Source organism: Aplysia californica, unplaced genomic scaffold (assembly GCF_000002075.1).
Source record: "Aplysia californica isolate F4 #8 unplaced genomic scaffold, AplCal3.0 scaffold00228, whole genome shotgun sequence".
Taxonomy (NCBI): domain Eukaryota; kingdom Metazoa; phylum Mollusca; class Gastropoda; order Aplysiida; family Aplysiidae; genus Aplysia; species Aplysia californica.
Window position 1 is genome coordinate 511,961 of NW_004797498.1, and position 21,640 is coordinate 533,600.

General features: G+C 38.9%; 1 protein-coding gene across 1 annotated transcript; it reads right to left on the reverse strand.

The window, feature by feature from the left end:
• Positions 1–300: 300 nt before the first annotated feature.
• On the reverse strand, positions 301–18,264 carry LOC101857645 (transcription elongation factor 1 homolog). Its single transcript, XM_005099870.3, has 4 exons — positions 18,045–18,264; positions 9,558–9,698; positions 8,423–8,493; positions 301–3,787 (listed from the first exon to the last, which is right to left on the reverse strand). Exons 2-4 carry the CDS (start codon positions 9,671–9,673, stop codon positions 3,723–3,725), a joined length of 252 nt encoding a protein of 83 aa, XP_005099927.1. The 5' UTR covers positions 9,674–9,698; positions 18,045–18,264; the 3' UTR covers positions 301–3,722.
• Positions 18,265–21,640: the final 3,376 nt, after the last annotated feature.

Sequence of the window (21,640 nt, forward strand, 5' to 3'; positions counted from 1 at the left end):
GAAAACTTTCAGTCGCTATCCAGATTCGGACCTGGGACCTATCGAGAGGCAAACATCTTAATCTCTAGACCACGACAGCCCCATGCTATACAGTATACAATTTTTAAAAATTATACATTATGAAGAGATCAGGCTCCGGGATTTATCATAGCTAGCCAAAATCCAATTATTATTGAGACTGTTACATGTATTAGTTGGGCCCACTGTATCAATATCAAACACAGGTAGATCTAGGCCTAGATGTTCAAGAGAAAATACAAACACGACACAAAATAGATGTTGGAAGAAAAAACCCCCACAAAAAAGTTCATATTTACTTTATTGCCAACTTTTATTCCAAACAGCAACTGTGATGTGAACATAAAAAACAGACGGAGACGGCAATAACAACAGTACAACTTCTCCTATGATGTATTGCGCATGCTGTCTAATAAAAAAAATAAATAATAAAAACAAAAAAAACTGGACTTGCAGTTCAACCATCCAAACAATTAATTGAATAGAAAGTTCTCATCCAGCGCTTGTCATAATATTAAATATACTAAAAAAAAGGCCTGACATTTGGCATCATCCTTTCTCACTATCCCCGACCAAATGTATGAACAAGGGAAAACAGAAGAAAAATTAAAAATTTTCTCTTGACACAATGCCATGAGTTTTATTGTCAAACATACCTTGATTTCAAAGACTCCACTTAGTATACACATGTGTTGATCCCAACTGCATTTTACAAATTAAACAATGAAGCCGTGTCATATTCTATCACACAGACGTAGCAGATAATGAGTAGCATCCAAAATATTTGTCACCTTTGAAATATTGTATTTCATTAGTTGTCTTTTGATCTTTGCTTTCTGTGACGGAAAAAGCTTTTATGTATCGTACACAACAAGATCTTGAGGTATAGCTAATCAACTTGAACCCCATGTCCTGAACAGAATAAACAAAGTTTCTGCAGTTTATTTAATCAAAAATTAAAAAGATACAACAAATAAGTTGAATCAATTTTTCATGTTTAGTTAACTGAATTTCAAACAACCGAAAAAAGATGTAGTTCCTCTTCAGGACTTGAACCGACAAACTTTTCCCCTTATACCCCACTCAAGGTAGGTACTTACAAAAAGAAAATTATGGAATTATTCTTGCTGTCACATGATGTAGAATACTAAACTGCAACAACGTTAAAGTACACATTACGGTAATTAAAATACAAAAAGATTTATGGAAAAAAACAACAACTTCAGCCTATCCTGCAACCATCTGAAGCAGTCAACAAAGTGATAGAAATCTTATTTTCAAACAACTGTTTTGTAACTCAACTCGACAAACACCTGAAATATGTTTTTTTTAAATAACCTGTTGAGTCTTGGGCGTTTAAATAATGAAAACTGACCAAAACTGGTTTAATACAATCTTAGATCAACAAAAAACTATCTGACTGCAAGTTAATTTTGAGCATTCAGCTCTTTGTATTGCTACAACTACATATATGCTTGTAAAAGGAAAGCAAATATTTCAACAGAAGAAAAAAATATATCGCTTTTCAAAAGATGCAGAAAGCAATTCATCTATACTAGCAATTGGAAATTGCTACTGAAGTAGGATTTGCCGTGTGCGTAAAGAAACAGTTTTGCAAAGCCTCATCTATGTTTTGAAAATAAAGACCACAAACCAGTTCGACCACCTAAAAAAGACTGTAAAAGCTTTTCAGCCCGGCTGCGGATTTATGGTACTCCAGAATGTAAAAAACCCCCAAAAAACCAACTGCTAAAAGTCAAAAAGTGGTTATTTTCCACATCCAACACAAACAGCGACCAATAACTGAAATACCGCTCATTTTGAAACCCTCAGTACAATGAACAAATATCATGTGAGACAGCAAAGGTAAGCCTATATTTTTCAAATTTTTTTTTTATTACACTGCACGAACAAAGACAAGACTTTCTCAAAATCAGCTTTCCATCAAAAGTCCCTTGTACTTGTATACTACTAGTGATGTGGATTACTTACAAAACTACACTACCAGTTTTATTTCTAGGATGAAACAGTACCACACCACCTCATTAACTCCCCAGCACTTTGTTATCTGCGTAGCACCTACCTACCTGCCTTCCCAGACATCGGAAACACTCTATACAGCGACAAAGCACAGCTGATTAAAACCTGTCAATTCTTTGCCATATCGACAGACCGAAGGGCTAGAACCCAAATGGCCGCTGGATCGGAAAAGTAAAGTAAAGTAAGTTTTATTCCTATGAATGATTATTCTTCATTTTAAAAACACAAGATTACTATTAAATGTTGTCACCCTTATTTTTTTTAAAAAGGGGTGGGGAAATCTATAGTCCCCCACTGTGGTCTACAAACAGAAAGGACCTTACAGCTACACCACAGAAGCTGGTTAAACATCCTGAAACAACTGAGGATAAATCAATTTGGTGTGACCACAACCACTACTTTTAACCATGGCTTCGACTCTTTGGAGCAAGCTGTCTAAAAATTATATAAATAAATAAATATAATCAAAATTAAAAATTAATCCATGGCCTTGCTTTTCCGTTATTGATGCTCCTTATAATACAGTGGGTTAAGGTTTTTTAACAATGTAAAACAAGAACATTTTTGTGAAAGGCTTATATCATGACAGAGAGATACCAAATACAGAGTCGGATAATTCTTAAGATTCCAGGCAAACATACAGAGCATTTGTCGAGTTCTATCAGCGGTCAAATATTTCAGCAGAATCAGAAAGCCAGACAAAGCTTCTGAGTTCAAAAGAGTAAAGTAAGAGCTGATAGTGGTCTGTAACAAGCACACTTTGTAGCTCTTGGTTGTCCTGGACCTCAACATCAATGCTGACAACACCCCTCTAAGCAAAAAGGAGAAAAGGTGTCTGCATATTATGATTATAATCAAAGCAAGTAACCACATCACTGACAAGAAGGCAAAGAAATCCCCCATGTGATACTGCATGAACTCCTGCAATTCGCTCAGTTATATACAGCATATCGTACAGGCTTCACATGAACCAGACATGACACTGTTTATCGAAGCAATCACAATGGGGTGAGAAAGTTGGCAAACACTTTATTAACTATCTGCCATGAGCAAGTTGGAAATAAAAAGCTGGTTTTTCTGAGGAGTAACTATGAACTTACATAACCACAGAATACAAAAAATGTACAATGTATGTTCTTGTCTAGTTCGACAAAACAGAGTGATAAGAGCCAAAAAAGCATATGAAATGGGAAAAGTTCAATGAATTAAATCACCAATGGACAGTTTCAATTGAAGAAATTAGTAGGCTACTTCCTCATTAATTTAAACAATTTCAAGCAAATTCTTTGAAAACAAATGCCACCCCCCCCCCCCCTCCGATTTGAACAAAGTTCATCAATGCATCAACCGTACAATATATTTCCTGTGTTGAAAGCCACTTTCTGTTCACAAAAGTCAGTTGACTTCCCCTATTTGAATGACTTCTGCCAAATATACCAACTGTACACTAAATCCTCTGTAAACAGCATCCCAAGTCCAGACGCATTTGTACACGTGCATTTCACAACGTCTGCGTATTCAGCTCAACCCAGCAGGTGGCCTGCTTAAGAGCATTTCCTTAATTCGTGTGTAACACAGAAAAAAATCTGCCCACATTAAAGAAACATTTGCACATGAATATAAATGAAACGTGGCCGGTCCTCTTCCAACCACGGGAACCATCGCTACTGATTGGCAGCTTCGCAGGCATCGATCCATTCACTGTACACATCTACAGCTTCTGACAGATCTGAAAAACTGGTTAAGGAAAACAGGAGAGCAGCAAGAAAGCTGTAATCTCATTCTGGGTGAACAAAGAAATAAAAAACAATATCAATAATATAAACAAACTTGCAACCATGAACTGACAAAATTCTAAAAATATACCAAAAAATCGAATTGACAATCTGTTGTCGAGGAGTAAAGTGGCCGTCTTATATAGTGTCATTTTTAATGTTCACTATCAGAGTGTCTGCCCAAAAAGCCATGTTCTGAAAATTACCATTTCCCCCTGAGAAGGGACATAACCACAAAATTAAACTTTTTTCCAAATTGTCTACAAAAGTAACCATCCATAAAAAGAATATCAAAATAAACTGCAAAACACTTTAAAGTTTTAATTCAAACAGCAGCAGTCAATAATTTCATCCCATCATGATTTTCTAGTTGGTAAAGGATGGTCCACAGATCAGTTATTCCAGCTCTATCTTGTGTAACTCACCTCCCCCCCCTCCTCCAAAAAAAAATAATAGAAAAACACACAAAAGCCACACAAATAGATCAAGGGGTACAACTACGGAATTAAACATGCATTAAAAAGCATTTATCACTGCAACTGCCAAGACTGATCATGGGTCGGTAATTTGTTTGTTTTTTTAAAGTTAAAGAAAAGAAATCCAAACTGACAGAGATGCCGGTTTGGCATTTCTCATACGTCTAGTATCTTACACATTATTGTCATAATAATATAATAATCGTGTTCATCATCACTTACAGAAGAGACCAATATCTCCACTCAGAAGAAAAACCCAACCTCCTCCAATCACAAATGTCTCTGACTTCTCTTCCACATTCAAGATAGATGGGTATTTTAAAAATAAAAATCAAGGTAACCGGAACAAGTTTTAGGATAACGAATAACAGTAACAGTAACACCATATATGACCAAAAATTGACGAGTGCCTGATTCCCGTAGCTGTATTTCAAGTGCTCCAAAAGCTATTCCAAATATTTGCAAAAACTGGAAGGTCTTTCCAAACCAAAAAGCATGCTAAAAATAAAATTTGAATGAGATTTCCCTTATAATTCGTTGCCTGTCACACGAAAGGGCGTATTCCAGATAGCAGCACTAGCAGTAAAAAATCAAAAAGGGCGTACGCTAACACTCAGCGCCACCGAACCAGACAAAACGGCGTACACAGGCTTACGCCTTTTCGTGTGCAAAAAAATGATACAAAGTTTTATCAATTCTATTCGCACGAAAAGACGTATACCTTGGATACGCCCCTTCGTGTGAGTGACAGGAACACTTTTGTCCTTTTTTTTCTGGCATAGGCCAGGGCCGTATAACGTAATATCATAGTAATACTAGATTCTAGGCCCTCCTAATGATGCAATAAGCCTGATACACAACACAGAGCACACGCCTTACAGTGTGTTGCAGCGAATCCTGCTTGTACAAGAGTGAAAATGAGGCGGTCCTTATTGTTTTGTTAGCCTACAATTGGTCACTGTTGCTTGCAGCTTACTTCACACACAACGTGATCTGCTTGTCTGATGACTATTGGAAACCATTAGAAAAAGCAAACTTGGGTTTGATCAAATTTAAATCAGATCTGCTTTTTGTCCAACAATACACATGAATATTGCTCAGCTATTAGATTATTATATGTTTTTCCATTAACGTATTATTCTACACTCATTAACTAGAAGGCAACGCTATCTAGACACCCCCCCCCCCCAGGGCAGTGCTGCTGACTGAAGTGATAAAAACATCAGGACTTAGAATTTGTTGTATTGATCCGAAGACAGGTCTACCAGGTGAGCAATGTAAGTAGCCCCTAAATCTTTATATTTTACACACACACACACAAGAAACTCAAACCTAAATCGTTCTTTAGCTTGTACTCAGACTATCGGGATTTTTCTTGTGTTTTAGGCCCAGAATGGCAAGTTCGCATTTCAATGAAAGTGACTCCGACTTTGTCAGATGACATTCCGTTAGCTAAACTTTGAAATGTAAGCCTACAATGACAATTTAATTTCCTGATCAACACGAGGCTGAGAATGAAGACACGTCTCTTGGCCTGGGTGACTTCGATGATTCGGACACTGATCATTTCCGAGAAGTTCCAGTATTTTGTAGTCAAAAGGAAAGACAGGGCAATCAACAAACTCTGAATCCATAGTGCACAATGATTTTGAGACCGATGAAACCCACAGTAGCAATGAACGGCTACCAGAATCACTTGAAGTTGAAGGGTAAGCCCGCCAGGCGTCGCCAAAGAAACAAAGAGAATCAACTCGAAGAACGATGCAAAAAGAAAGCGACAATGTGGCGAATAGTACATGAGCGCCGACACGAAAAAGGTTGTTCCAGCACGAATGATGAGAGAGGGCTGCGTTGGAAAGGAATGTACGAGAGCTGGCCGTCAGTGTTCTGGAATCTCAGGAAAGGACAGGAGGGAGATATTTCAGGACTTTTTCAGGTCAGTTTATAAACTGGCTGACCTGCAGAAGCAACGAGAGTTCGTTGCGTGGCATATTGTGACGACAGAGCCCAAGGTCACGAAACCAAACTCTCGACGCAGCAAAACGCATGCTTATTACATCACGGTCAATGGAAAGCGCTTGAAAGTGTGTTGGAACACATTCCTTGCAACCTTGGGTATTTCAGAGAAATGTGCCCAAGTTGTTTTGTCAAAGATTACGGAGACCGGCATTGTGGAAGAAGACAAGCGAGGGGGCAATCGGAGCAGATGTAGACAAGAGAAGAACAAATCAGGGAGATGACCAGTCAACACATTGACAGATTTCTACGCGTGGAATCGCACAACTGTTGGGCCTCTTCCAGCAAAGAGTATCTCAACCCAGACCTCACATTGTCCAAAATGTACGACATGTGCGTGAAAAAAAATCCATGCAAGGACATCCCAGGTTTTCACACATTCAGACGAGTGTTCAAGACAAAAAAAACCTGGCCTTTCATAGTCCTTAAAAATGACTAATGCTCACTCTGCAACTCTTTCCGAAAAGGGGAAGAAGCACAGAAAAATGAACTCAGGGAAATTTATAACAGGCACGATGCAGAAAAACAAAGGGAAGGACAACTTAGGGAGGATTGCAAGAAGATGGTTCAAGCTGACCACAGCTTTCTGGCTGGGAACTTTGATCCCCAGCAGGTCATATACCTGCCAATTTCACATGAAAATGCTTTGTTCTACAAGAGGAGACTTTCCAGATAGACAGACAGACAGACAGACAGAGAGGTATGGGGAGGAGAAGAGAAAGGGAAAGGTTTGGTGGGTGGAAAGGGGGGGGGGGGTGAGGAGTGATGTCTTGGAGGAATTTTATCCTCTACTTTTACCTATTTTATAAATAAACCAGACCAAGGTTGGCTGCAAGTATGAAGCTATCAGGCTACAATGGTCGATCCAATGGTACAAGAGGGTTTGCCCAGTTGTTACCTTTGGGTAGAACAAGGTGGCAATGGGCTAATAGACATTAACCCACTAACCACTCCATCACCAAAAATAGGAGTTTTCTTTAGAACCCCCCCCCCCCCCCCCGGGTCGGAATTTAGGGTGGGGGGGAATCTGGAGTCTCTAATGGCAAATCAATAATCAATGTGTACGGTATTGCCAACATCTGCAATACAAAACTGTGTACTTTCATGTCATTCATGACAAATTGTCAACATATTGCACATAATCCTGTGTGTTTTCACATCATTTATAGTAATATATAGTAATAGGGGAGAATGACTGATGGAAATGGAATTCAAGATAAAAAGAAGGGAAAAAAAAGGATTTTTATGCAAAACAAAACATTTTCGATTAACAAAAACATTTATTTAAATCTAAAGGCTCAAATTTTATCAGACTATTTGGCAGATTTGGTTGTCAATTTTATAGGTTCGAGTTAGCAATTTAAAAAAAAATAGGAAACGATTTTTAGCATAAAAAAAGAAACATGTTGAACTCTTAGTTTTAGTACAGTTTTTTTGGTGCTCGCAACTGCATAAAAGGTCATATGAGCACCAAGGGATGGATGTCAACAGAGAAGTCCTTACAGGGAATCAGGCTTACTCTGCTCACCTCTCTAGCTTCAACAGCACAAAGTCTGCTTCGACTATCAAGGCACCCTGGAAATAGCAGATCACAATAGTGTGACAAACATACGAAAGAAGAAGAGGAAAAATGACGATAGCAAGGATAAGGAAAGAAAAAGCAGCAGTTCCATGTTGCAGTTCAGGCACAGGTATGAGCATGACCCATTTACAATTCTACTGTGCATCAGGATAAGATAATGTCCCGCCCTTTGGGAATGGCCTAAAGACAATTCAGTCAGTGGCACCTTGAACTCTACACATTCAACCCCTTTATTGATTTTTGCAGATATCTTCATTCGCAGATATTGAGAAGTAACTCATTTTGTCAGCGTGTTTCACAAATCACAAATAATTTTATTCAAAGACAAATAAGACTCTCATCAAAGACAAATTTTTTAACTGCTGGGGCATGCGTATGCTGAGCAGATGAGTATTTATAATATATGCATGTACACCCACTGAAGCATGTGCTCAGGTCTATAGCGTTAAAAAATACCAAAGGAGATATACACAACAGAAGAAAACATACAATTTTGAACATTCAATAAAGGATACAGTTGATATTTGTCTGAAAGTCTTCCAGGCACACATTACAGGTTATCATTCCTGTGTTAGCATCACGATCCCTGAAAATTAAAAAAAAAAAAATTAGCGTCCTAATTTAATACAACATTAGAAAAGATATATAGGGCACCAAAAAAGCCGAAAACATGCCCGCATAAAATTCTCGAAGTGGTGTCAGAGCCAAGTGGTTGCATTCACACATAAGCCTTAGACCAGAGTGTGATCCCTGCACATGCATCAATTAGGGTATGGCTGCCTATCTATAGTCTCTTGGATATTTTTACAAATTTTCCCCCAGCTCATGATGCTGAAGTTGACTTTCTCCTTCCAAAACACAGTGTGACACTGAGCCAAACGGCATGCACTGAGAGGCTATCAGACTGGGAAAAAGGCAACAACTTAAGGAGATAGATAAACGTAACAGGGTAACAAAGATTTTGTTAGTATGTTAGTGTTTCAGCGCCTATAAAATAGGAGCTTGCACTATTCCTTCCCAGGAGGTTGAGATTGTTTCAGAATGCTATCAGATCTGAACGGGTAAGTCTAGATAGTAAAGCGCATAGAGCTTGCTGTTGAGCGGGAATTTGCGCTACAAAAGCTATCAGTGAAAATGAATGATAAAGAAGGTAGTGACTGAAGATATCCTATTCATTGCACAGTAAGTAATAGTAAGTTCTGTTTCAGTTTGAAGAGAAACATTGACATGGTTATGTTCATTGTGCCCCGAGAAAAAGCATTTTATAACAAACGAAGGAACACCATGGGGATAATAAAGAAGTATGACCTACTAGTCGCAACGTCCAACAATTCGCTGAAGTCATCAAAGACAAAATAAGAGTGAAACACCCCACTAACAAGTACCAGTACAATGCGAATTTACCTTGGGTGGACCAAAAGTTATCTATTACTGCCAAGTGGCAAAAAATACAATTTTTATTAATGCATGTGGATTTTGAAGATCTATCTTTATAATTCCCCCCCCCCCCCAATCAAATGCAGTTTTAACATGAGCTACTACTCAAAAGAAAAAATAATCTAAAAAACACAAGAGTGCCTATTTAGGCAAGGAATTGAAATGAAAGACTAGAATGTTCAGAACAGACCATGTGGGTTTTCTTTTACTCACAATTTAACCTCGCATGACTTTTCGTGATTGCAGAATGGACAGTTGAACAAGGTATCCAGGGGTTCAATGGCCTTGCGCCTGGGTGGAGGTTTGCTTGCTTTCTTGCGACGACCCATTTAGAATTCTATAAATTTATAAAATCTGAAACAAAGAACAGGTATAATCAAATGAACATAAAAGAATAGTGCTTAAAAAATATAAGCTTTGTTCTAATTACAGAGTAAGCTTAGAAAAAACAAGGATAAAGGACACATGAGGACTTAATACAGCTGTTTGAATACTCAAACACAAGTAAGGACCTCTGTGCCAACTGCTACGGTGAGAAGAACAAAAAAACAACATGGAGGAAACAGCCTAATTGTTAGTAAGTAAACCAGTTGGGGCTGCTGAGGAACTTCTTTAAAAAAATTTGAGACAGATTGTCTGCGACATATCCTGTAACTATCATGTCATAGAGAGTGATAGAAATCTGTAGGTTGTTCGCGCCTGACAGGCTGCGTTTTTCCTGCTCTGTAATGTTTAGTTTGTGTCTTTTTCGTATCTTGTGAATGGATTGTGGCTTTTCAAGTTGGCTTACAGGATAAATAAAAAACATTTGTGCTTTTTGTGTTATTTTTATTAGTGCTTGATCGCAAATTACCAACTATTTGCAAGAAATATATTTTGTTATGGAAGTTCTACACACATTAGATTGGGTGATTACGGACAGTGTCAATAAAATCGGTGAAATTCAAGTAAAGAACAAATGCGTTTCTGATCACTACGCGGTGTCCTTTGAAATAACTCGTATAGGGAAGCCCAAACTGAGACACCACAAAATAACAATCCGGAAAATGGACATGGATCATGAAAAGTTTGGAGCGGACATTCGCCAGCTACTAAAATTCATACACGGTTCAACCTCCGAGAAGGTAGACACTTTCAACACCAAGATGTGTGAACTACTAAACCAACATACACCAGTCAAATCCAGAACAGTAACTGATCGACCTTCTGCCCCGTGGATGACTTTGGAAATTAAACAATCTAAAATGGAACGTAGACGAGCTGAAAGACGCTGGAGATCATCAAAGCTGAAAATTCATGAGGACATTTATAGACACTGTAACAACATAGTGAAATCGTTCATAACATCTGCCAAATTTATGTATTATAACAGAAAAATTAATGAATGTACCACGTCTAAAGCTAACAAATCAGTTGTCTGGTAAGAAAGATCAGGCCAGCAACAAGTTTCCCACTAATGTACCTAAAAGTAACCTTCCTGATGTTTTGGTAAATACTTTAGAGACAAGATATCCACGATTAGGAAACAAATTGACACGACTACCCATAAACTACCATCTTTTGAAACATTTTCTGGGGTAATCTTTAATGAATTTGTATGTGTAAAACAAGAAGATGAAAGATCAATCATAATGTCATCACCCCATAAAACATATATAGTCTTGATCCCATTCCAACACCACTGCTCATCACAATCTTTATAGTGTCATTGGATTTATAACTTCCATCATTAATGAGTCTCTTCAGTCTGGAGTAGTACCATCACTCTTTAAGCATGCTTTAGTTTTATTCCCTTTCTCAAAAAATCAAATCTTTCCCCAGAGGAGCTCAAGAATTTCAGACCTGTCTCCAACCTTCCCTTTTTATCAAAAATTTTGGAGAAAGTTGTTTTGGTTCAATTGAAAAATCATTTAAAAGAAAACAATTAATATGAATTATATCAATCTGCCTATCGGCAATTTCATAAAACAGAAACTGCGCTATTGAAAATATATAACGACCTCTTGTGTGAGGCGGATGAGAACAAAATATCAATTCTTTCTCTTCTTGATCTTAGTGCTGCCTTTGACACTATAGATCACACTATTCTTATTGAACGATTGTTCAACATGTTTGGCCTGTCTGGCAGGGTTCTTGACTGGTTCAGGTTTTACCTGATTGGCCGTACACAATCTGTGGTTGTGCACGACTCTTTTTCATCAATTTTTAAGCTGGACTTTGGAGTGCCTCAAGGTTCAGTATTGGGTCCAATCTTGTATACGTTATATACACAGCCGCTTGGAGATGTGATTAGAAAGCACAATATGAATTATCACATGTACGCTGACGATACACAGTTATATAAATCTGTTCCACCATCAGATGTTAAAACACTGCTTACTACCATGGGTCTGTGCATTGATGACATCAAAAAGTGGATGGTTGATAATAAGCTCCAGCTTAATGAAAATAAAACTGAAATTCTTTTATGTAACCCAAAGAAAAGCCATATCCCCGTAGACATTGATCATATTTGTACTGAAAATGAAAAACTGTATTTTACTAACAAAGCAAAAAATCTGGGAGTGTATTTTGATTCAAAATTGTCCATGGAACATCATATCAATTATTTAAGTACCATTTTATTTTGTGAATTGCGTAAAATTGGTCATATGTCTATGTTTTTGAATGAACACTCGTTGAAAACGCTCGTGTTATCTTTCTTGTTTTCACGCCTCGATTATTGCAATGCTTTACTAGCTAACTTACCAAATACCACTCTTCACAAGTTACGCTTTCAAAATCATGCTGCTAGGCTTGTACTAAAGAAAAGAAGAGGGACCACATCACTCCCATGTTAAGAACGTTGCATTGGCAGCCATGTCAGCTAGAATGTCATATAAAATTGCAATATTATGTCATAAATGTGTCAATAACAAAGCTCCCTCATATCTTAGTGATCTCATCCAGATTTCTGTTCCATCTAGATCACTAAGATCAGGCGATCAGTATCTTTTAAGAGTTCCGAAAAGGGGGGAAAAAATTAGCTGAAAGATCGTTCGCCCACCTTGCTCCGTCAGTTTGGAACTCTCTTCCCCAAACCTTGAGACATACGACATCTGGGTCTAAATTTTAAAAATCTTTAAAGACACATTTAATTTAATGACATCCTTTTTATGTCAGTAGATTCATGTTCAATACAATGTTTTGTAAATGACTATGTATCCATTTATGTATTTTGTGAATTGCAGATTCAGCAACCGTTAGTGGGCGGATCCGGTTGACGATGTCGGAGGAGAAACGTGTGAGAACATGTGGCGCAGCAGAGATTTTGGTAAAGCGGAGACTTGGGACACTGAAGACTCTCATAGAGGAATTAGGGATAACAGTCCAGGTCCGACTCGTGCCTTCAAAGAGACAAAGTTGTAAATGGACCTGCATTTTATTATCCGAATCATTGAAGAGATCGAAGTCCGGAATATCTAGGCATCGGATGAGGACTTTTACCGCAGGAACAGGCACAGGGTTCTCACTATTATATTATATTAGTATTACTTGATCCCAGCCGCTGTTTCTTTTTAGGGGGAGGCAGTGGAGGGAGACCAGAAGTGGATGATTGATCAGCAGGTTCCTGATTTTCTTGATTACATGTCGTAGGCTTATTTTTGCTCCTTTTCTTTTGAGGGGGAGGCAGCGGAGGGAGACCAGAAGTGGAGGATGGACCAGCAGGTTCCTGGTTTTCTGAATTAGTCGTATAATAAACAGAAAAGTGGACCAGGAACATTTTATAGTTTGCTCTGCCCAAGAACTTTACTTTATAGTGGACCCACATTGCCAGCCTAGGCTAGGCCTAAAGTAAGAGGTACCATGAGACTAATGAGAGACAATAGAGGCACAGGTGAAGTTTACCAGACCAGTGAAAAAAGGGGGAGACATGGTGGAGGTATCTAGATTCGTTTCTAATCTAACGTGTACTGTAGCTAGGCTGTCTTCTCAATTCAGTTCAGACCTTTTCTTCTCTTTGCTTACTTGGGCCAAGACTTGACTTGACCGTAGCCTAGATTCTAGAAGAAATGGAGAATCGGGAAGGATTTTTACCTGTCCTGTACCGTGGTCTCAAAAATCCGTATTAGATCTAGATCTAATGTACATGATGAATAACAAGCAAGCATAGAATGACCATTCCTTTCTTTTAAAAAAAATTCTTCCACTCACACCAGAATCTACTCTTAAATATCTAGATCTACATTAGATAAAGAAAAATACATGTGTATTTAGTAACCCATCATCATCATGCCCATGTAGATCATAGTGGGAACAATTATAGATCTAGACATCTAATGGGCCTGTCTGTTCTCAGTGTCATTGGGAATAGTTTCTTGGCCTCATCCCAGTGACACTGGGAACAATTCTGGCCTATTCCCAGTGCTTTCCAAAATTAAAACCTTTAGCCTAAAACTAAAAGTGGGATATCTGGGTGTGACAAATGAGGTACCAAATCAACTTTATGTAGTAACTCTGTAGTAATACATGTATCATATTATTTATGGCCGAATGATTGCAGTTTTACTTTTAGGGACTGCGTGTTCACAAATGACCCCCCTCCCCCCCTTCAAGTTGCCGTCAACCAAAATGTACACATGTGTACATTTAGATAGAACCTGTACAGGGTGCATTTGCACATTTGATCTTTTTTTAAAAAAATTGTTTATTAATTTAAAGAATACAATAATGGTGGCGCTGCCCCTGCTTGCACTGGTACGTATGCAGCACTCAAGGGGTCTGGCCAATTTTGGTGGATCGTGTCACCACAAATTTGGTGTTATTAGTACTTTCATACACTCTTTCAGAGCCTCTGTGAACTCTGAAAAGCTCTTGAACTTGGCTCCCACTTCCATGCTGAATAGATCTAGAAAAACTAGAACTAGATCTAGAGTCTAGGTGTTGAGTAATTTCAGATTTGCGATGCAATAGCCTTGGGGCCAACAGAACGCTACTGGCAAGGTTCCCCCAGGGCTCTGTTTTGAAAAATGAAAATGCCACGCAGGTAAGCTTATTATAGAATCTATAGGCCAAGACCGCCTAGTTTTGCGGACTCTCGCAGCATTTACCAATCTCGTGCAGCGATCTAGCACAGCGTTCGCAGAGCGCAACGATCTCGCGCAGCGTGCAGGTCGGGTCGACCCTGTGCGAATATAATTAGGCCGGCACTATTTCTCCGAACGTTCGGGAAAATAAAGCTAGATCTAGGCACTATTTCTCCGAACGTTCAGGAAAATAAAGCTGGGCACTATTTCTCTGAACACTCTGAAATCACATCCTTTCCGCAAATTTTCGATACTATATAGATCTATAATTATAGTATAGGCCTACCAAAGATTGTTCGTATACAATGTATGGTTCAATCGGTCCAAAAAATGTCCGCAGTAAATATTTAAAGAAACGCTACAGCTCCAAACAGTTTTTCGCTACAGATATGACGTGTTGTCTATGAAGGGTGCTGCTCTTAAACTTAATGTGTTGTGTTCACTCATGTGCTGTCTAGTCTAGGTCTACGGAGGGTTATTGATTAAGACACACATAGAACTAGCATAGATATCTGCGTTTGTCGCGGCCGCGACCAATCAATCGTGGCTCGATTTTTTGGCATTTTTTGGCCCCCAAATCGGAGAATAAAAGTCAAATATAAAAAAAAACAAAAAAAGAAAGAAACCGAACCTCTTTACTTTTGAAAGAAAGTTCACCTAGCTTCACTTCGTCTTTTTCTCACTTGTTGGCACCACGTTGATTTACTTTTATTTTTCCCTCTTTGTGGTGTTTTATTTTGTTAGTGTGTATTTTTTTCTTTCTTGTTATTGTTCTGATGTGTTGTTTTTCTATCAATTTTTTTCCGAGGCCATTTTTTTTTAATGGGAAAAAGGGGGGGGGGGGGGGGGTGTGTGTGTTATATGGCCGTCGTTATTCGGACTCAAGTCCGAATAACATTTTTTCATATTCGGACTGGAGTCCGAATAAAAAAAATTCTTATTTGGACTCGAGCCCGAATATGAAATGTTTTTATTCGGACTCGGGTCCGGAAAAAAGGAAGTGTCTTCGTTCTATAGATCTAACTTTCAGTGCTTCCAATTTTCCGCCATTATTTAGTTTCCCCCACACCTTATCTGCCGGTCTTATGCCCGCCGCCTCATTGATACGCCCCCCAACCACGTTTCCCACTTTCTTTGTTGTAGAAAAAGGTAAAATTGAAGATTAGCAGACCACCTGGCACCTGCATATTATGAGCTGTGTAAAAAAAAAAAAGACCGATTCGTTCAAACGTTCAAATACACAAGCCTGTGTCATATCGATTGTTTACCAATAAAAAGTTGTGTTGCTGTGTAGAGCTGAGCATACGGCAACTTTTGATTCCATAGACCAGCGCGCAATTCATTACGTAGATCTACGTCAAGACTAGCTTATTATTGTAATAATGATCAGTTGCCGGGGGGGGGGGGGGGGGGAGGAGACTGTGTGCGTATGCGACGTTCAAAGCCCGGACGGATAGTGCCCTCCACCACCCTCCCCGACACGCACACAGCCACACGTATGCAGGCCGCCCATCCAACCCTGACACATGCTAACGAGCCATCTTTAATTGCTTCTGATGACCTCTTGACAAATAAACATTTATTAGAAGCGCTATAACTTTTCAGGCCGGCCTCAAATTCATCATAAGATTAAAACTCGGCTCCTGCACAAAACGCCTTTTTGCCCGAAGTGATCCCGGTCTCTACCCAGCCTGAGGCGAGTCACGAGTGAGGCAGGACAGGAAGCTGGATTCACGAGTTACAGGAAGTCGGAAGTGATGTCATGCTGGACAAGAATCAGAGTCCGAATAACATTTTTTCCTTCCTTCATTTGATTCTAAATATATATATATATATATATATGCATATGTATAAATATCTAGATTTAAATGTGTTATGTTCTAGAGCGTACGTTCCATCAAAACCGATCACATGTACTGACACTGGCAGGCCCCTTAAATGTGTGCGATTCCATAATTTACATGTAATATCCTGTACTTTGTTTTAAAATTACGCACATTTAGTGTTAAAATAGCCAATCTTCTTCGGACAGGTGGACTCATGCCCTTATTTGTTAATTTTTGTGGGCTGTTCTAATTTTGATTTCATTCTGTTGTGAAAGCTTTCTTTTTCTCGTTTTTACACTCATCTAAAAATCTCTAGACTAGCCAGGCTAGCTCTTGAAAATTGAAATAGATATAGATCTAGATCTAAAAATTTGCTCCTGTGTGTGTGTATGCATGTGCGTGTTTGAGTGTGTCTGTGTGTGGTAGTAAAGTAAAGTGTGTAAGTGGAGAGTGAGGAGCGTGCGTGTGTTTGTTTTTCGGGCTTTATTCAGTAACAGTTCAAAAAGTATACAAAAATAGAAACACAGGATCCATTCACTCCAGGGCTCATGAGTCGTTCCTCTCAGTTTCACTCATTCATTCAATTCCCGTGTTCTCTCCCGCGGCTCATCGCCGTCCGCATGACTTTCACTCCCCACCCCCTCCCTCAAACTCAAGGCACACACAAAGAAAATCTCTCACATTCCCTTGCTCCCTGCGAACCATGGACAATAATATAGAGGCAAAACACTGCCTTAGCCGCATTCCTTTCGTTCGTGAGCTGTGGACCAGGCCAGGGGGGTCGGTGTCGTCGTCTTGTAGTTGCTGTCGCCTGTGGATACACTCGTACTCTTCCTTTCACCTGCTCTTTCACTCATACTGTCTCTTCATTCACAGCTCAGGTCGTCATACGTTCTTCAAAAGTTGCCCTCTGATCATGTTTAGTTAGTGTGTGTATAAGTTTGTGTGTGTACATGTGCATGATGGTGGTGGGTGTGTGGTGGGTGTTACTGAAGGTTGTCTGTAGGCGGGCTTGCCATGCAGTGTTCCTTCCCAATCCCAGACCAGAGGCAGAATGAAAGTTGGCGCCGAACTCACAATAAATAGGCAAAAAATCACGAGACTGGAAGCCGGAAACCGTTCGGAGAAATAGTCACTTCGATGTATAATTAAGGGGCGCTTTTTCGGTAGTTCCCACCCCCCTTATTTGATAGAGCCTGACCTACATCTAGATCTATATACGTTTGATTCGCGGCAAGCTAAGATGTCAAACCTAACAACTGCAAAACATTAAATTGTGGTAAAATTCAGGGCATGCCCCCCTGAAACCCCCCACCTTGTTTTTATTAGGTCAGGGGGGCAAGCCCCCCTGAAACCCCCCTACTCTTGGGGCCAAAACCGGCGAATAACAAATGCGGGGTGGGAACTACCGAAAAAGCGCCAATTAAGGCTGATAATAAAGGCTGAAATAAAGCCCGAAAAACAAACACAACAAACACGCACGTTCCTCACTCACTCTCCACTTACACACTTAACTTACTTAAGATTACTACCACACACAGATACACTCACACATGCACATGCATACACACACACACACACACACACAGAATCTAGAGATCTAATTGCCTAGATCTAGATATCTATCTAGATAATCTAGAGCTAGAATCTAGATTAGATCTCTAGATCTATAGTAAAGTCCATTATTATTGTCATGGAGTCGCAAGGCAAGGCCAAGCCAAAGTGTTCCCCACCACCTGACTGAATTAGAATCTAGATTCTAGATAAGGCCAAGGCTTTACGAAAGTTAATGACGACTGACTACTTACCAAAATGCAAATATCAAGAAAAAGAGTCACTATTTTGAATGTCCGCAGCGCTATAAACGCTGAATAAACTTCTTCAACTGTTCAGAAGCACGCAGTATGTTCACAGATGAAATTTCGGGCTGTTTCAGTTTGGGCAACACCGATGCAACGCAAGAAGCGTCAACAAATTGTGACAAGCGTGCTCTTTCTTGTCCAGGATGCTCGTTGGAGTCAAGGATAGTTAATGAAGGAAAGCGTATCAATTATGTCTGATGTTAATTCCGAGATGATGTTTCCAAAAATGATATGAATTTATAGTTTTGCTTTTTAAAATTGATTTTTGCATTGTTATAAACTGATGCACTTGAACTAATTTAAAGTTTTATGGAGTATCAACATAAGGAATTCCATTATGGTTTTCTAACCATAATGTACTTTTTCTAACTACTTGTAGCCAATGTGGCATACGGATCTTTTGTGTCTTCCGTTTAAAAAAGTATTAGGCCTAGTCACAGAATTCTACACTTATAGAACGGGAACTGTACCACGTGACCTGTGAGGAATTGAAGACCGAAAACAATGGCGTCGTGAGGGCACTATTTATCGTTTTCGGAAGTAACCCTATAGCTTTTAAAGCAAGAGCGGCTTTTACAAACGAGTGAAAAGTGGAACATTTACTGTCCAGTTTGTAATTTTGAGTTACAGAATTCACTGTGCAACTAGAGATTGGAATTAAGGTTTTAAATTGTTGTGTTTTGGAGTGCAACAACAGAAAAAGCAGACATACAGAGTTTATATAGATATGAATAAGATCTACAGAACTGAAAAAAATTCATAGCACTTCTAGCTTCCCACACACATTTTGCATACGCATATGGCCTACGTAGTTTTTTAGTAGTAAAACTTATTACAAGAAATTTGTTTTACACTGAACATATTTTTTCACTAGATCTTATTAATGTTCTCAAAACATGCGTTCAATAATTAACTTTATGTCGCCAGCAGAAGTAGAAAAAAGGACGGACTTGCTTTTAAAAGAGATTTAGCTCCAGCTATAAACTTTTTAAAAATCTGTAGAAACCATTGACTGGGATTTTTTTTTTATATATTGGGCTAGTATTTATTAAAGAATTTTCTTTAAAGAAATTTCTAGAATAATATAGAACCTATAGATGTGTACAAATGTTTGAAAAAAATACTCATCGGTTAAGACGAATTGATATAGATCTAAGTCATTGTGTAAAAGTAGGAGAATCTAGATCTAGGTGTTTGATAGTTCAGTAGCCTAGATATTTGATAATAAGTTGCGCATCAAATTTTTGACCGCATGCTACAGTAGTGAAGATAGCGTATTATTTTCATCCGAAACATTAATTTCCGCATCCATACACCTTTTTGAGCCTTTATAAGCACATGTAGTCCTACTTTAATTATGTTTTTGTTTTTGAAAGCATTTTCAATTCCTTTCACTTTCACTTCCCACGCGCGGCACATATAATTATGATTATAATTTAAGATTCCAAATCTGACGAATGTATTATTAAATAGCGTATAATGCTGAGTTAGCCAATGCATTGCAATGCGCACTATTATCAATTGATCGAATTGTAACAAGACTTCAATTTGATCCGTAACAAGAGACCACTTATTTTTTTATACGTGTTCATGAATGTGTGTTTGTTTACTGTGTGCGGGGATTAAAAATTAAAGATTAAAGATTCCAGATCTGACGAATGTATTTATAAAATAGCGTAATAGCGTTGGGTTAGCCGATGCCTTGCGATACTTGCTTTTATCAATTAATGATTTGTAACAGGACTTCGATTTGATCCGTAACAAGACAACACTTATTTGTTCTTATACGTGTTTAAAAATGTGTGTTTGTTTACTGTGTGCGGGCATTAAAGATTCCAGGTCTGACGAATGTATTTATTAAATAGCATATAGGCCTATAGGGCAGGGGTGGCCAACGCATTGCGATACGCACTTTTATCAATTGATCGAATTGTAACAAGACTAAGTGTAGAATTCTGTGGGCCTAGTAGATCTCTACCAGTCTACCAGCCAAGGAGATTAAAAGTAGTTCTAAACTCCTTGCTACCAGCACAGAATTCTGTGATTACCAGAGACCACAGATGTACACTATAGGCACAATGGAAAGCAATAGATCTATATACCAGAGACTCTTAAATAAAATTAAATACTCTCTGTATATACTTTAAAAGGCATGATGTGGGGGGAAGGCCATGGTCAAATTACGTCATTTTTGAGTCTCAGACACAGAATTCTACACTAAGTGTAGAATTCTGTGGTCTCAGATAAAAATTTGGCTGTTAATCTAGACGGTCATATAATTTATGATCACCTAGCTGTTAACGGATTCGAGTACTTTGAATGTCTGCTTTCCCAAAATAAAGGTCAAATGTCCCTATCAATAGCAGAACGTGTTCAAAAACACTCACAAAGATGACACCCCCTTTCCTCTAAGTGGAAAAAACCGCATTTCTTACCTGCGAAATTAGAGATCACACAAAATGATGTATAACATGACTGATTTCTGAGCGTGTGGAGAGCTTTATGCCCATTTCATAAAAGGATATTTTAGGGCCAAAAAAAGCGGTTTTTTCCACTTAGAGGGAAGGGGGTGTCATCTTTGTGAGTGTTTTTGAACACGTTCTGCTATTGATAGGGACGGTAAGATTGAAGAATACCGGACCAGTGGACTGACATTGCCTATGTCTCAACCTTAGGAATTCATGATTTTCCCGAGTTTTTATCTCTCAATGGAAAACCTCGGACCGGTAGATCTAATCATTAAAAATTTCGTCAGGGGGGCCCCCTGAACCCCCCTCCTTCACCCGCGCACCCACCCCACATTCTCGCGCAATAATGCATACGAGTGGTCCGGTGTTCTTCAATCTTCCCATTTCGCAAAATGGCTATTCAAAAGCAGTTCGGACTTAATCATTGATGTAAATAAGTTATACAAGTAATGTCTGTTTCCATTGGTAAGTTTCCATTATTATTTAGCTGAGAATGATGTGTCGTCATGATCTATATATGCAACTAGATTACTGCGCGCGTGCATGTGCTGTTTAAAACATGTTTAACTAAGTTCAAATTCAAGTTAATCAGCATTTTGTGAATGAACTCCCCTTATAGTGCATGAGCACTTGAACATGCCAGAACTGGTCAAATACCGAAGATTTCGGCCAAAGCCAAGGAAATTAAAAGTAAACATTTAGTTCTAAACTCCTTGGCCAAAGCCTACTCTCATGGCGCTGAAATGGGGATCGTCCTCCCGCGTCCTACGGCCCTCAACGAGAGCTCGGTAAGAGCTTCCGAATTTCCGGATAAATCAGGAAATCCAATTCATGAAAAAGGCCGAATTTTGCACGCTGGCCGATCGTTGAGAAGCTGTTGCACATAAAAAAATAAAATAAATAACAGTCTTGACAAGAGATATATATGAGAAAACTGTTTCGTAAATTTTAAGCCCCCGTGTACTTGATTTCACGGAGTCGGAAAAGTTCAGGACTTTTTTTTTGGAAGCCAGTTAGCACAACTGCTCGATACAGCCAATCTACGTTATCCTCTGGCCTTGACCGGGGCGACGG

What these genes read in the sequence shown, in the direction of transcription:
- LOC101857645 (XM_005099870.3), bottom strand. Translation starts at nt 9,673, where the DNA reads ATGGGTCGTCGCAAGAAAGCAAGCAAACCTCCACCCAGGCGCAAGGCC. An exon ending in AAGTCATGCGAGGTTAAATT is followed by an intron (nt 8,494 to 9,557) that starts GTGAGTAAAAGA and finishes TTTAATTTTCAG; the next exon opens with GGATCGTGATGCTAACACAG. An exon ending in CTTTCAGACAAATATCAACT is followed by an intron (nt 3,788 to 8,422) that starts GTATCCTTTATT and finishes CCAGTTTTTCAG; the next exon opens with ATCTGTCAGAAGCTGTAGAT.